We start from the raw sequence: 13,237 nt of genomic DNA, 5'->3' as shown, positions 1-13,237 counted from the left end.
AGAAGGGTGTTATCTATTTCTACAGTACATTGTCTTCCACCCTTGTGTTCTTTTGCCTCTTTACCCTTCTATTCTTACTGTCTTGCCAATCTGCAGCTCTAGATTACCTCCCTGTTTTCCTCTTTGAAGAAATGTAAAAAGAAAATACTGAAGATTACAACTCTCTAGTCTTGAGAGAGAAGAGAGACTTATGAGCCAAATCAAGGGACAACTGCCACTATGACAGTGCTATAACAACCTAGCCCCATTCGATCTTATTTTTTTCTGGGTATAGGACAGCTATTTATTTCCTTCAACACACACACACACACACACACACACACACACACATATACATACACACACCTAATATATAAAAGATTAATAAGCAGCATTGTGCTGGTAAATGTTTAACAACAGGCTCTCTGGGGGAGAGAATGTGTCCATGACACACCCATTCAATCTGCATTATTAACATTTTATCCATCACTTTCTTAAGTCTAGACAATCAACATAACAATAAATTAAGGCCTAATTTGTAGCATTTGCTGATTTCTGAGATGTAAATGCTGACAATGAAAATTTAACAACCAGCTCTCTCAAGTTAAAGTTTGATTTGGCTCCAGCACACCTCTACTTAAGTAGGCATTAACAAATACTTGAAACTTAAAACAATACCCCATCATACTCTTTTGGGAGGTAAAGGCAACTTTGTAGAGTTGCTCAATTGATCTTTCACATTCATCTACAATCCACGTGGCCTAGCATCTTATGAAACTAGAACTTTTGGCTGGCCTGGCATTGGTTTTTAGTTCTTTCATATTTAAGGTGGTCCTGTCTGAGTCATCTTTTCCTTCAAAAAGTGCCTTTCACTGAGCATCAAGTAGCAATTCTGGAATCCAGGAACTCTCAAACTCACAAAGTCTTTCAAGATCCCTATTTGGTAACTTGTCTTTGGGACAAAATGTGGTTTCAAATCCTTGTCAGATGCATTCAGGTGAACATCTGCTTATCTATAGGTAAATATATTCATCAAGTATTTGAAAATGACCCCTTTGCAAGTAAGGTATTAGAGAATAAAGCCCAAAATAAGGGCTTTGATTTGGATAAACTTGTCTTAAAACCCACATGGAATGTAAAACCTAGTTAGAAACTGTATGAGAATCCAGGATGGCCACAGACATACCACAACATGATTGCCATACTGACTGGCCAATGCTGTGATGCTATCCTCTTAGGAATTAGACACAAGTTGAGACAAGCAGTTTTGGTTCCTTCTGAGACCACTGCTGATGGAAACCAGCCACAGACCAAGGTTACAAGTGGCCCTTCTCACTGGCTAGGATTATCTGCTAATGTAAAGATGGGGTCAAAATCCACCTGCTGGCTTTCCTGGCTTCCTTTAAGTTCCAATTAAAATCTCATCTTTTACAGGAAGCCTTTCGCAATCCTTCTTAACTCTAGGGCCTTTCCTCTGTTAATTATTTTCTATTTATTCTGTATGCAGCTTGTTTGTATATATTTGTTTGCATGTGGTCTTCCCCTTAGATTGTGAACTCCTTGAGAGCAGGGACTATCTTTTGCCTCTTTTTGTATCTTCAGTGCTTAGCGTAGTGCCTGGCATGTAGTAATAATAAATGTTTATTGATTGATTGATTGAAAGAAAGACAGTCCCTGCCCTCAAGGAGCTTACATTCTAAGGGCTATATACATTATAATGTGTAATACATATACCTACTATATTTAATGTATAATGTTATATACATTCTATGTAACACATAAAAGGAAGCTGAAAGGAAGTGGGAGATAAATGTACCTGGTGTAGGGCATGGTAGAGAACATAGCAGTAGGACATCACACCTGACACTTCAAGAGTACCCCTTGAATGCTGAGGGGGTTGAAGAGTGGTAGCTAGCCAAGCTCTGGGGACCTGACTCATCTGTGAGAGTAGGAGTTGGAATAAAGATCCCTCAGAGCAAATATGAGTGAGGTTTAACTGATATACATTTGTTTGAATGTTGACCTCTTGTGGTTTATAACCATAATGGAAATCCAAGAAATCTGAACCTAGATTCAGGGAAAGAAATGGAGCAGAAGAGCCAGTCAGAGTCTTGAGATCCAATCTCAAACTTGTCTAAGCAATCACATGTTCATACTGCGATGTGCTTGTAGCTACTATTACTGCTGCCAGGAAAGGGTAGAGAAATATCCTCCTTTCCCTTGCTCCAAGGGAGAAGTTAGCAGAATCCCAAAGCAAAGCACTCAAAAGAGTCCCATTTGCTCTGATTATCATTATCTGGAAGGGGCAGAGGATTTGACCCAGAAAGATGGAGCTCCATGAAGGCATGTTGAGCACCGTGGTTAGAAGAGGGGAGTAACCTTTGACCCAGTCATCCATCATAGCTGGAACTAATTTTGAGGTACTGACAGCCAAACTTCTTCAGATTTCAGCCTCAACGGGATGGTTATGAATCTCATTTGTTCCAATCAAGTCATTTTGCTGTAAGAAACATCCAATGTAAAGTCTAATAATGTGACCACTTAATGGGTCATTATTTATACTAATCGAGACCTATTTACTGCTTCTTTAGGTCCCATTAAAGCAGTGATGCTTTCCTTAGCCTTCAACACATCCATCAATCAGTCTGCAATGAACTAGGGGATAGAGACATAAAAATTAAACAGATCCTTCCTTCAAGAGGTTTACGTTCTAGCAAGAGAGAAAAAGCATGGAAACATATACATATACATGAAATAAATACAAGATAATTTGGAGTGGGGCAAGTATTAGCAGCCAAGGAGATCAGGAAAAGGCTCAGGTAGAATGTGGCATTTGAACTGGCCTTTGAAGTGAGCTCGGGATTCTGAAAGGTGGAAGTGATGAGGGAGGATATTTTGGGCATGGGGCACAGCCGGTGGAAAGCCAGAGGGACAGGAGATGGAACGTTGGGTGTTTGAGGAACAGTAAGAGGGCCATTTTGGCTGGGCCAAAGAATGAGTACCCCCTGCATATATATTCCCCAAATTGGGACGTTCCTCTACCAAAGTATCCTTTACTTCGATTCCCTTCCCTTCTGTCTTCTCTATCTTACCCTCCCTCACCTTCCTGGCCATTCTTTTCTTTCCAGGCAGTTTCAGACTTCTAAGCCAAGGCTTCCTCCCACTCACTGATAGAAAAACAAAGTTCAGTCTAGCAGCTTCTCTCATTCAGCCGTCTCTGTTTGCTTTTTGATTAACATGTTGTTTTCAGAGGAGAAGTGATAGGAGCACAGTTGCTTCTGGGCAAGTTGGAAAAGTGTATATAACAAGGATTTGCTTCTATTCTCCTCTCTATCAGTACTCTGAGGCTCTGTGTGTGTGTGTACACATATGGTCATAAACACCCAAAGGGAGATCTAAAAGTTTGGGAGAGGGTCAGACACATGAACTTTGAACTGTTTTCTTCAAACTTCAGGGTATGAAGAAATCTCAGAACCTCTCTATCCATATGTTGGGTTAACCCAGGTAAGAAGAGGCTGCCAACTTGTCAGAGGACAATTGAGTCCTATCCTCTTATCATCCAGGAAGTGATAGTCTCTTTACTGAGAATAAAGATAACTGCTCTTTGAGGGGGTTCTCCAATTCCCAGATTCCAGTGGGCACTAGAATGAGACCTCTGCCCACCCTCCCACTGAACTTCACATTGTTCATTCTTGTCTCGACGTATGCCTCTCTGGTGAGGCCGCTTTATGGATCCTGGATTTCACAATAATTAAAAGAAAGCTATCTTGACTAGTCTGTAAATACCAATAACATGATACCAAAAGGGGCATCAACAAACCAAACCTTAGGTTTGCTGGTCCAAAGAAAAGAGAGAGGTTCCGGGGTTGGCAGCCATGGGCACACTCCCATCTGGTCCATGGGTTTCACAGTAAGTTAACTGTACCTACCTCCTACACTTGAGGATTTCTCCTCAAGAGAACTGGTCAACCTGCAACGAACCCATCAGCACAAAGGAATAAAAATGAGCCACAGTTCCTTTAGCAAAAGAAAAGATCTTGAGTCCAGATGAGATTTAGGCAGAAGAGAATCCCAGGAATGATCCTCTGCTAGAGACACTTTCTTGCCAGTGAGAATTTAAAGCTACAGGATAATTAGAGAACCATTATGGTCAGGGCACTGATGGGCAACACTGAAAGGTATGGAATGTCTTGAATATTTCAGGTTTTGAGGCTAGCCAGGTGACTGATGGGCTGTCTGTTCAATGCCCAAAGATCAGCCTCATTAAATTCCAGAGGTTCATTCTCAGGTTCCCTGTAGGGTGATGGTATATATGTGTGTCTTTTTTTTTGGCACCCCAGTTTTTAAAGATCATCCATAAAGTCATAGATTGCAACCTGTGTTTGTGGAGGGCATCTCCAGACTGATGAAGTCATGGGTCTTTAAAATATTGAAGATTTATGTCTTGAATTCTCCTTCTACTTTCTATAATAAATGGGCAGGTACCCATGAAAGCTAATAGATGAGTCAGAATATTCCATGCATAATTTGCCTATCACTGGATACTATAAACCCAAATGGAACATGTTCCAGTATTCCAATGTGAGTTCGTCTAAGAATATTCTAGCAAATACTTTGTAATATTACCTTTTTTTTTGTCCAAATCTATGGTTTTATTGCTGCGTAGAACTCCTAGTGTAGAAAGTCTGTCCGATGAGGCAAATGGGTAGCCACTTTGCAATTTATACTCTTAAAGCAGGGGATCTTAACCTTTTTTGTGTCATGGATCCCTCTGGCAGTCTAATGAAGCCCAGGGACCCCTTTCCAGAATAATGTTTTCAAATACATAAAATAAAATACATAGGATCAAACAAAATCAATTATACTGAAATACAGTTGTCAAAATATTTACTTAAAAAAAAAACAGTTTATGGGCCTCTCTCTTAGAGAGTTGCCTGGGGCAGTGAAAAGTTAAATGACTTGAACAGGGTCACATAGCGAGGGTGCATCCCAGGTAACACAAGTCTTTTTGACTTCAAGGTCAATGGCCTATCTACTTTATCATCCTACCTTTCAATCTGTTCGTAAGCATATTGATAAGTATGGCCTGCCAGTATAAATGATGAATTGACCTTGCCAGGCAGGTATGCAGCAAAGGAAGCATCAGTTGCCCCTCTCTGTAGGTGGTCTAGATGTACTTTTCGTCGGTGGTGGTGTGTCTATTTCTGGGAGAGTATGAGACAGGCTTACCGTGGAAGTGTTTTATTATTACACGTCACTTCATTAAATGCTTCTATTAAAAAAAAGGAATGGCTTGGGAAAGAGTTACCATGTTGTCAAGGAAAGGGGCCTGGGTGGTAGATTTCAGGCTAGAATTTCAGCCATTAAAATAGGCACCTTCTCTGAGCCCCCAAATAATAGCATATCATGTCTACTTCAAAGCACCAGATCCCCGGGAAATGATAGACTTGGTTCCCTGAGTTCTAACACCTCATTAACTGTCTTCATATCTAGGAACTACATTCCCACCCTTCTCCTACTGTTTGACTACTGTAGATCTGAAACCAGCCTGTCATTCTTTCTCCTCTGGTTCCATGTTGCCACTTTTACCCAACAACTGATTGGGGCTTTGTAGGAAATTAGGCTAAGTCCACTGCCTGGTAGGGAGCCCCCATTTTGCCTTTGGTTGTTTGTGTTAGTTTTGCCTTTGCTTGCTTTGCTCCTCCCATTTCAACAAAGCTGGGACCCAACCTGGCTCTGAGGGAGTATGACCTATACTTAGCTGCCTAAGCACCCAATTTTGTCATTTCTTTGTTCACTGGTGATGCGGCGTATACCAGTGACCCTGAGTAGATGAGGCATATGTGGCTTTTGGGGGTATTACAAGTTTCTAGTTCCAGAAATATTTGCACTGTTCTATGTTTCTAGTTCTAGGAAGCTGTTAGACTCTACCATGATAGAAAATTGAGTTCCGGATACCTTACATGTCACTACAGTCTTTGCCAAAGCAATTGGTTATTTGGTGGCCAAGGACCAGTACCTCAGTTAAATGAAAGCTAGTGCCCCTCCCCAAGTGCAACAGTTAGAGACAGTCGTCAACACATTTCACCTCCATGAGAACATACGTAGGGAACTGGGCAAAGCATTCTGGGCTGGCTGCATCCAACTGCTACCTCTCAGGAAATGAGTGATGTCTTAAATATAATAGCAGAGATTTCTCTGATGCTGGTTATCCATGAAACTGTCCCCTGGTTCTAGTGACTCACATAGGAGTAGTTTGCCATTTGCTGTACTTTTAAAAATATTCAGATGAAAGTGCTGCTGAACAACCTCAAGGTAATTCTCCCCAAACAATTTCAAGATAATTTTAATCTTCAGGGTAAAAACTTTGAAGGCCATTAGTCAGAAAGACTTTGGCATCAAGGGGAAAATTAGAGAAACCTATAAGACAGAATCTACGGCCAACCATCTTCAACATTTCCAATAGTTTTGTCTCTCATAAGATATTTATTTTTAAAAATTCATTGTTATTTTATTTTCATAGAGATCCTCATTATCCCTACTCCCATCCCTCTTTGTGAAAGCAAGAAAAACAAAACCCTTTTACAATCATATATAGTCAAGCAAAACAGATTCTTACATTGACCATCCTAAAAACAATATGTCTCATTCTGCACTCTGATTCCTTCACCTCTCCATCAGGAGATGGGAAGCTTGTTTCATCAGGCCTCTGGAATTGTGGTTGATGATTACACTGATCAGAGTTCCCAGATCTTTCAAAGTTATTTGTCTTTACAATATTGCTGTCCTTGTATAAGTCGTTCTGGTTCTGTTCTCTTCATGCATCAGTTCATGTAACTGATCCCGGGTTTCTCTGAAACCATCCCCTTTATCATTTCTTTCAGCACAATAGTATTCCATCACCTCCACATACCATAACTTGTTCAACCATTCCCTACCTTATGGGCATCCCTTCAGTTTCCATTTCTTTGCCATCACAAAAAAAAAAAAGAGATGCTGTAACTATTTCTGTATGTGTGGGTCCTTTTCCTCTTTCTTTGACCTCTTCGGGGTACAAACCTAGCAGTGATATTGCTAGATCAAAGAGCATACACAGTTTAACAACTCCTAAGGTGATATTTAAACAGTTTGCCTCTCCAACCTTGGATCATTTTTGGTAGGCACTGGAAAATGCTTCTTTCCTGTTATTTATTTAATCATTCATTCACCACTTAGGAAGCACTGACTGTTCTCAGTGCTGCCACAAATGCTCATGTTCTGCTAACACTTTAAGGATTTGCAAAATTCCCTTCCTCACAATAACCCTATGAGGTAGAATATACAGGTATCAGTATGCCTACTTTGCAGACAAGGGAACAGAGGCTCTGAGGAGCTAAGGAATCTGCCCACAGCCACACACTGACTGGCAAGTTTGGGAGCCCATCACCAAACTCCTCTCACCCTCCTACTAATTAAGGTATCTTATGAGAGGCTTGTCTCCTATCATATCAATGGCCTAATAATAATAAAAGTGTTATATATAAATGTCAGCTGTAAGGTTTTCAAAACAATATGTTATTTCATCTGATCTTCACAACAACTCTATGAGGTAGGTTCTACTGATATTATTATCCCCATTCTACAGATGAGAAAACTGGGGCTCAGTGAAGTCATAAGTGACTTGCCAATGGTTAGTAAGAATCAGAGGTGGGATTCCTATGCAGGTCTGTTCTGACTCCAAGTCCAGCGCTCTTTCCTCTACACCACACTGCCTTTTATGTGATGAGGCTGGTTTGGAGTTTGCCTTTTGCCACTGTCACATCATCTCCATCAATCTCTTTTCTTTGATGTGTTCTCCAAGGATGTAGAAGAGACATGTGTGTAGCTTGATCTAGGTTAAGCAAGATTTGAAGAGGAGCTTTGCTTTTGCACCCACTCCCAAATCAATTGATGAGCAATGGCCACCTTGGGAGGCAACCAGAAGGGGAGGGCGCCATCTTGCTCACTGGAAGGTGACCCTTTCCTCCTGAGAGCTGTGGCCACCTCTTCCAGGCTGAACCAGCCTGCTGATTCTAGCTCTTGGGAGTTCACATGGATCTGAAAGGCACAAGAGAAGAACAAAAAATAAAGACAGATGCTATAAAAAAATTTTTTGTGGTAGGAATATGTTTAGGTTCTCTTTGCCAGGGCTGTTCCCCAGGCCTAAAATGCACTTCATCCTCTTCCTCCAGCTCTTAAAATGCCTAGTTTCTTTCAAGACTCAACTCAAGGGCTACTTCCTACATAGGCCTTTATTGATAATGGAAACCCCTCCCCCCCAAAAGACCCTCCCTTACTTTGCATATATTTACATTAATTATCCGTGCATGTGTTGTTCCTCCTATCTCCCCCCCCAATAGAATGTAAGGTCCTTGAAGGCAGGGACCAATTTCATTTCATTCACATGGTACTTAGCGCATAGTAGGCCCTTGACAAATGCTTACTGGATTAATGAATTTTGTTAGTGTAGGGAACACACGAAAAGAGCAGTCCCACCACTGTGCAGCTCCATGCCAATCTGTGACTTAGTAGATAAAGTCCCATGGGATTGTGCGAGGAGCAAAGTTTAAATAAAATAAAGTTTAAATGATTTGTCCAGGGTCACCCAGATGATAATCATTCAATCAATCAATACGTATCAGAAGGAGGATTCAAACCCAGGTCATTTTGACTGCTCCCCTTTGCTGAGGCTGGGCTGGACAGCGTCAGCTCTTAAACGTTGCCTCTACCATGGTAAGAAAGGTGAGAAAACAGTTTCCAAACAGGACTTAGGAAGAACAGTATTCTGAGCCGGCTGTCTGGTAGGGACAGACTCAAAGTCCTGCTGGAGAGCGGGAGAGCCCCAGGGCATGGGGAATATACAAATGAAGGGCATGAAAGATGAGCCCTAATAGCCAGCATACTGAGAGGAAACTGCTGCAGAGAGAGGTTAAGGGACTTGCTTAGGATCCCACAGCTAGTTAAGTGTCTGATGCTGGATTTAAACTGAAGTCGTTCGCACTCCAGGTTCAGGGCTCTCTCCACCGTGTAGTGGGATAGTACAGTAGCGGTCCATGCGATGGGATCTTCTGTCTTCCTTCTAAGAAGCTCACTAACCTACATGACGTTGACACAGATCACTCTAGAAACGGAAGCCCAAACATCAGGGTGGCTTTGGCAAGCAGAGATTGGATGACTTCATTGGAGCTGGGCCATGAGAGATGGCTAGGAATTCAACAGGTGGAGGTATCCATGGGAGAGGTATGTTAGGGACTCGGAAGAAGGGGTTCCTATACTGGGCGGCAGGGACTGACTAGATGACCGCTGAGGCCTCTTTGATTCTAAGAGTCCATGATACCGAGACAAAACCCTCAAACTGAGTCAACAAAGGAAGCCCCATGTCTTGACTTGGCCAATGAGGTCAGATCTGGTATCAGAAAAAAGAAACAGCATCATGGTTAGGTGTGCACGTGAGGAGGGAGCCAGGCAGCTAAATGACTGTCTTTTTTTTTCTTTCCTTTTTTAAATTTATTTTTAGTTTTCAATATTCACTTTCATAAGATTTTGAGCTCCAAATTTTTCTCCTTCCTTTTCCTCCTCACTCCCCAAGAAGGCATGGAATCTGATAGAGGCTTTACATGTACAATCATATTAAACATATTTCCACATTAGTCTAAATGACTGTCTTTTATGATGGAATACCATTGTGCCATAAGAAATGATGAACAGGCTGACTTCAGAAACACCTGGAAAGACTTGTATGGTCTGATACTGAGTGAAGTTAGCAGAACCAGGAGAACGTTGTACACAATAATAGCCATGTTGTGTGATGACTAGTATTGATAAACTTAACCCTTCCTGGCAATACAAGGATCTAAGATATCTCCAGAGGCCTTGTGATGGAGAATGCTATCCACATCCAAAGAAAGAACTACGGAAGTCGAATTGCTATTTTTTTTTCTCTTCTGTTGAGTTTTGTTTCCTCTTTCTGATGGTTCCTCCTATTGGTTTTAATTTTTACTTACAATATCACCAATGTGAAAATATGTTTAATATGAATGTAAATGTATAGCCTATATCAGATTGTGCGCCGTCTTGGGGAGGGTGGTGGGGAAGGGGGAGAAAAATTTTAAACTCAAAAGCATATGGAACTGATTATTGATAAATCAAAATAAATTAATTTAAAAAATAAAATAAAAAAAATAAATGACTGTCTTTTAGGGAGACCTCTATTTGAATCCCCTCCCCCAACTCACATGAGCAGGTCACTTAACTTTCTCACCCCTGAGGTGTATCATCTGCAAAATGGGCATAGTAATAGCACCTACCTCACAAGGTTGTTGTGATGGACACACGAGATGATGGGCAAATTTCGAAGTGCTATATAGATGGTAGTTGTTGTTATTTCAAAATCAAAGTTCCAAACCTAGTGACTCTCTTAATATTTTTTTCCCTCCAATAAATTGCAAACTCTTTAAGGGATCATGTATTATATGTCATTAGGCATGCTGAAGGCACCCAGTAAATACTTGTCAATTGTGGGGCAGCTAGGTGGCTCAGCGGATAAAGCATCAGCCCTGGATTCAGGAGGACCTGAGCTCAAATCTGACCTCAGACACATAACACTCACTAGCTGTGTGACCCTGGGCAAGTCACTTAACCCCAACTGCCTCGCCCCACCCCAAAAAAAAGTCATTTAAAAAAAAAAACAACTTGTCAATTGACTGATCTGAATTGGTTTTCTGACCAGGAAGTATCACACCAAGAGAAGCCTGGCAAGTCCTCACCTCCGTCTGCCCTGGTCCCACGGTAGCATGACACGCCATCATGAGGGAGTTGTTAGGAAAGGGCCAGTGCTGGGATGCCGAATATTGCAGGCTGTCTACCTCCAGCCCCACCTCTTCAGCTACCTCCCGCCGGACAGCCTCTTCCAGCGTCTCACCTAGAAGCACTCAGGTTAGTTTGGGACAGCCCTGCAGCGGGAGGGTGAGAGACAGGTTCAGCAGCGGCACTCCAAATGTAATCCAGGAGTCCTAGTTTGGGTGAGGCTGGGACGCTGAGTCACAGTGCTAGGAGCTGGTGCCTTAGGACCGCTGAAGACCTGGAGGGTGGGTGCTGTGTTACAGGGGTGAGTGGGACAGAATGATTGTCATAGACCGAGAGGCAGCCAGGCCTCTTATGCATCAAGTGCCTGGTATATAATAGGTGTGTACTAGGTGCTTCTTGACTGATCAACACACGCCAGAGAGGATTGTGCCTGAGCGTTCAAGTATTCTGATGACAAGACACCAAGAAATAACTAGAGAAATGAAATTCCACTCACTTCAGGACTCCTGTGTCTAATGTCTGCGTCTAAGGCTCCTTACCCACATCACAGAATCCCGCCAGGGCACTGTACATCCCCTTAGGAAACGAGCTCTGCCGGGCCAGCAGGCATCGGGTCCCATCCGACACCAGCGTGATTACCACAGGGGACATCTAGGGAAGAGCATGGCGGCAAGGGGTCAAGGGCAGCACCACTGTCGTGGCGTGGCAGTATGGACAAACTGAGGGAAGCGTCACGTATGACCTGCTTTCCTTCTCCTGCAGAGGACAGCGTCCCAGCTTCCTGGGCCACCCGGGTACCCTGTACTGATGCTCACCTGCGGGTAATAGATCATCTTACTAGAGGGGCAAACGCGTTTGCTGCCAGCCACATTCTTCTGGGTGGGGTGCCCACTTTTGCCACAGAACTGATGGCAGTCATGCCAACGGAGAAGGGCCTGAGCCTGAGCAAACACAAAAACAGACATGGTCTCTTGGGAGGGGGTCCATGTTCATTACCCAGCCCCGTCTCTCCTGCAATTTCAAGAAGAATGTTGTCCCTGCCAAATGATTTCTACCCCCTTTTACCTCCAGAAAATGAAAGGACCACAGAGGTGGAGCCAGAAGGGACTGTAGAGGCCATCTCATCCAGACACCTCATTTTTTTGGGGGGGGGGTTTGTGGGTTTTTTTTTTTAACCCAGTAAGGAAACTGGGCACCAGAGAGGGTAAGGGATTCACCTAAGGCCACTCAGGCGATAAGTGTCAGAGTCAGGATTTGAATACAGCTTCTCTGACACCGCTGCAACATGAAGGAAAAGATCTGATGATCCTCTGACAGTTCAGCCTAAATAAAAAGTCTATGATATTTTTTGCATCTAAAAATATTCTGAAGTCACCAGGTGAGGCTGGTTCTGATTCAAAGGTCCTTCGCTGCTAATTTAAGTCCTGCCCTCTATTCAGACTTTCCATGGGATTGTAAAAGGCGATGAAGGCATGAATAAGACATTGAGGATCCTTGTTCAGAGCTCTTGTCACACACAAATCCTCCCACCCCATTTATTACTTAGTAGCCTGCACTTAGAGAGCATCCTGCAGCGCATGCTGCTTACGTGACTTGTCCAAGATCATACAGCTAGTGAGTGTCAGGGGGGAGACTCAAATCTTCCGAGTGTCTGGTCCAGAACTCCCCTCCCCACATCTGGCTGCCTCAATAACATCCATGCGCTTCATGAGTCCAGAACCAAACCTTGGCGAGTGGTCATTCCTTGGTTTTAGGGAGTTTTCTTAGCACACAAAGGATCCAGAAGAAGGCTTGCTTATCTGACAGGTCACTGAAATGAGTATAGATGGACACGTTTCTATACCTATATCTATATCTCATCTATTTGTCTGTTTATTTATCTATACATAGATATATATATACACACACACACACATATATACATACATGTGTGGATCTGTATATGTATACTCGTGTACATGTATATATACATGTAGTGTATATAGGCTTATAAAGGTACACACATGTACATGTGTACACATGTGATTGTGCATAAACACCCATATGCTCATGTGTGTATGAAATGCCCAGTAAGTTTCTGGCTGTCTCTCTGAGTATATATATCTACACACATATATTTCTGTACATACATACACACACATGCACATATACATGTGTTGCACATCTATATTCATATACATGTATGTATGTATATATAAGTGGGCAGGAGTCATTTAGAGTAGGGAGAGAGTTGACATTTTTCTCTGAGTTGCTGGAGAGACTGGGCTGGGTAATGTAGATGGATCCCCTCCCATACACACACATGTATACACACATGATGATATTGATGATATATAGAGATAGAAAGAAGGAAGGAAGGAAGGAAGGAAGGAAGAAAGAAAGAAAGAAAAGAAAGAAAGAAAGAAAGAAAGAAAGAAAGAAAGAAAGAAAGAAA

The 13,237-nt window shown here is 42.4% G+C and overlaps 1 protein-coding gene across 6 annotated transcripts in view; it reads right to left on the bottom strand.

The window, feature by feature from the left end:
* Nucleotides 1-7,658: 7,658 nt before the first annotated feature.
* The window catches only part of NUDT13 (nudix hydrolase 13), a 29,598-nt gene continuing 24,019 nt past the window's right edge, over nt 7,659-13,237 (bottom strand). For 3 of the 6 annotated variants that reach the window (XM_027857116.1, XM_027857123.1, XM_027857154.1), the window contains 4 exons: nt 11,619-11,744; nt 11,343-11,454; nt 10,764-10,918; nt 7,659-8,055 (listed from right to left, as the gene is read on the bottom strand). In XM_027857116.1, coding sequence (XP_027712917.1) covers nt 7,855-8,055; nt 10,764-10,918; nt 11,343-11,454; nt 11,619-11,744 — 594 coding nt within the window. In that variant the 3' untranslated portion in view covers nt 7,659-7,854. Of the gene's footprint in view, nt 9,404-10,763; nt 10,919-11,342; nt 11,455-11,618; nt 11,745-13,237 lie in introns of all 6 variants that reach the window. The other 3 variants (XR_003568669.1, XM_027857133.1, XM_027857145.1) reach the window with 3 other exon arrangements.

This window comes from Vombatus ursinus, unplaced genomic scaffold (genome assembly GCF_900497805.2).
Source record: "Vombatus ursinus unplaced genomic scaffold, bare-nosed wombat genome assembly UNPS02000749.1, whole genome shotgun sequence".
NCBI lineage: Eukaryota > Metazoa > Chordata > Mammalia > Diprotodontia > Vombatidae > Vombatus > Vombatus ursinus.
The sequence above is the reverse complement of the archived record's forward strand: the minus strand, read 5'-3'. Positions and strand labels throughout refer to the sequence as shown.